Raw genomic sequence first — 723 nt, 5'->3', positions numbered from 1 at the left:
CTGTCACAAGCCTTCATCTCCAAAACAACCTTGCCGCGGGTCGGCGACGTCAAGTAAGCATGTTCTATAATTATGCAAGTATTATTCCTTTAAGGTTTATAAAAAAAATTGCTCATCTAACACAAAAAAAAATATATATATATATATATATATATATATATATGTAATTTATTTTACTGTAATGCTATTACTATTGCTATTATGTTATTTATTATTATTTGTATTTTCAACTTAAAGTTAGTAAATCAGTTTACTTGAATGGAAAACAGAGGCTTGGTCAATCTGCCGAAGTTGAATTTTTATTTATTTTTATTTTTTTGAATTATTTATTTGAAACCTGTTTTGCATGTTTGAAGCCTTCAGCTTTTCGTATACACTAAAAATCAGTGTTTATCACTTTAGGTTACGACAATGGAAATATTTCATCTAAAAATGGCTTGCTGTGTGAAACAGGGTTGCCTACTGTAAGTTATAGCAAAAGTTGAATGCTGTCCTTTTCTAAATGAAATATCTCCTACCTATGGTTTTCATTTACATTGTTTGTCTTTTCAGATAAAGCCTTACTACATCGCACCAGATCAGATCTCAAAAGAGTTGCAGGACATTGAGAACAAGCTGTACGATCTGGAGAATGAAGGGGTGGAGTTGGAGAGGAGACTTCGCATTTATGAAGAAGGTTTGAGTTTAGATGTAGTTAATGTAATGGTAGCATTCCGCATTTCT

General features: G+C 31.8%; 1 protein-coding gene across 1 annotated transcript in view; it reads left to right on the top strand.

Annotated features, from left to right (window-relative positions):
* Positions 1 to 723, top strand: part of LOC107572038 (MICAL-like protein 2) — a 15,470-nt gene that overhangs the window by 10,737 nt on the left and 4,010 nt on the right. Inside the window, exons 8-10 of the mRNA XM_016258438.1 lie at positions 3 to 53; positions 403 to 464; positions 553 to 676. Of these exons, the coding sequence (XP_016113924.1) occupies positions 3 to 53; positions 403 to 464; positions 553 to 676 (237 nt within the window). The remainder of the gene's footprint in view (positions 1 to 2; positions 54 to 402; positions 465 to 552; positions 677 to 723) is intronic.

Source organism: Sinocyclocheilus grahami, unplaced genomic scaffold (assembly GCF_001515645.1).
Source record: "Sinocyclocheilus grahami isolate Dianchi unplaced genomic scaffold, SAMN03320097.WGS_v1.1 scaffold1686.1, whole genome shotgun sequence".
In the NCBI taxonomy this organism is placed as follows: domain Eukaryota; kingdom Metazoa; phylum Chordata; class Actinopteri; order Cypriniformes; family Cyprinidae; genus Sinocyclocheilus; species Sinocyclocheilus grahami.
This window is presented reverse-complemented; position numbering and strand designations above follow the sequence as displayed.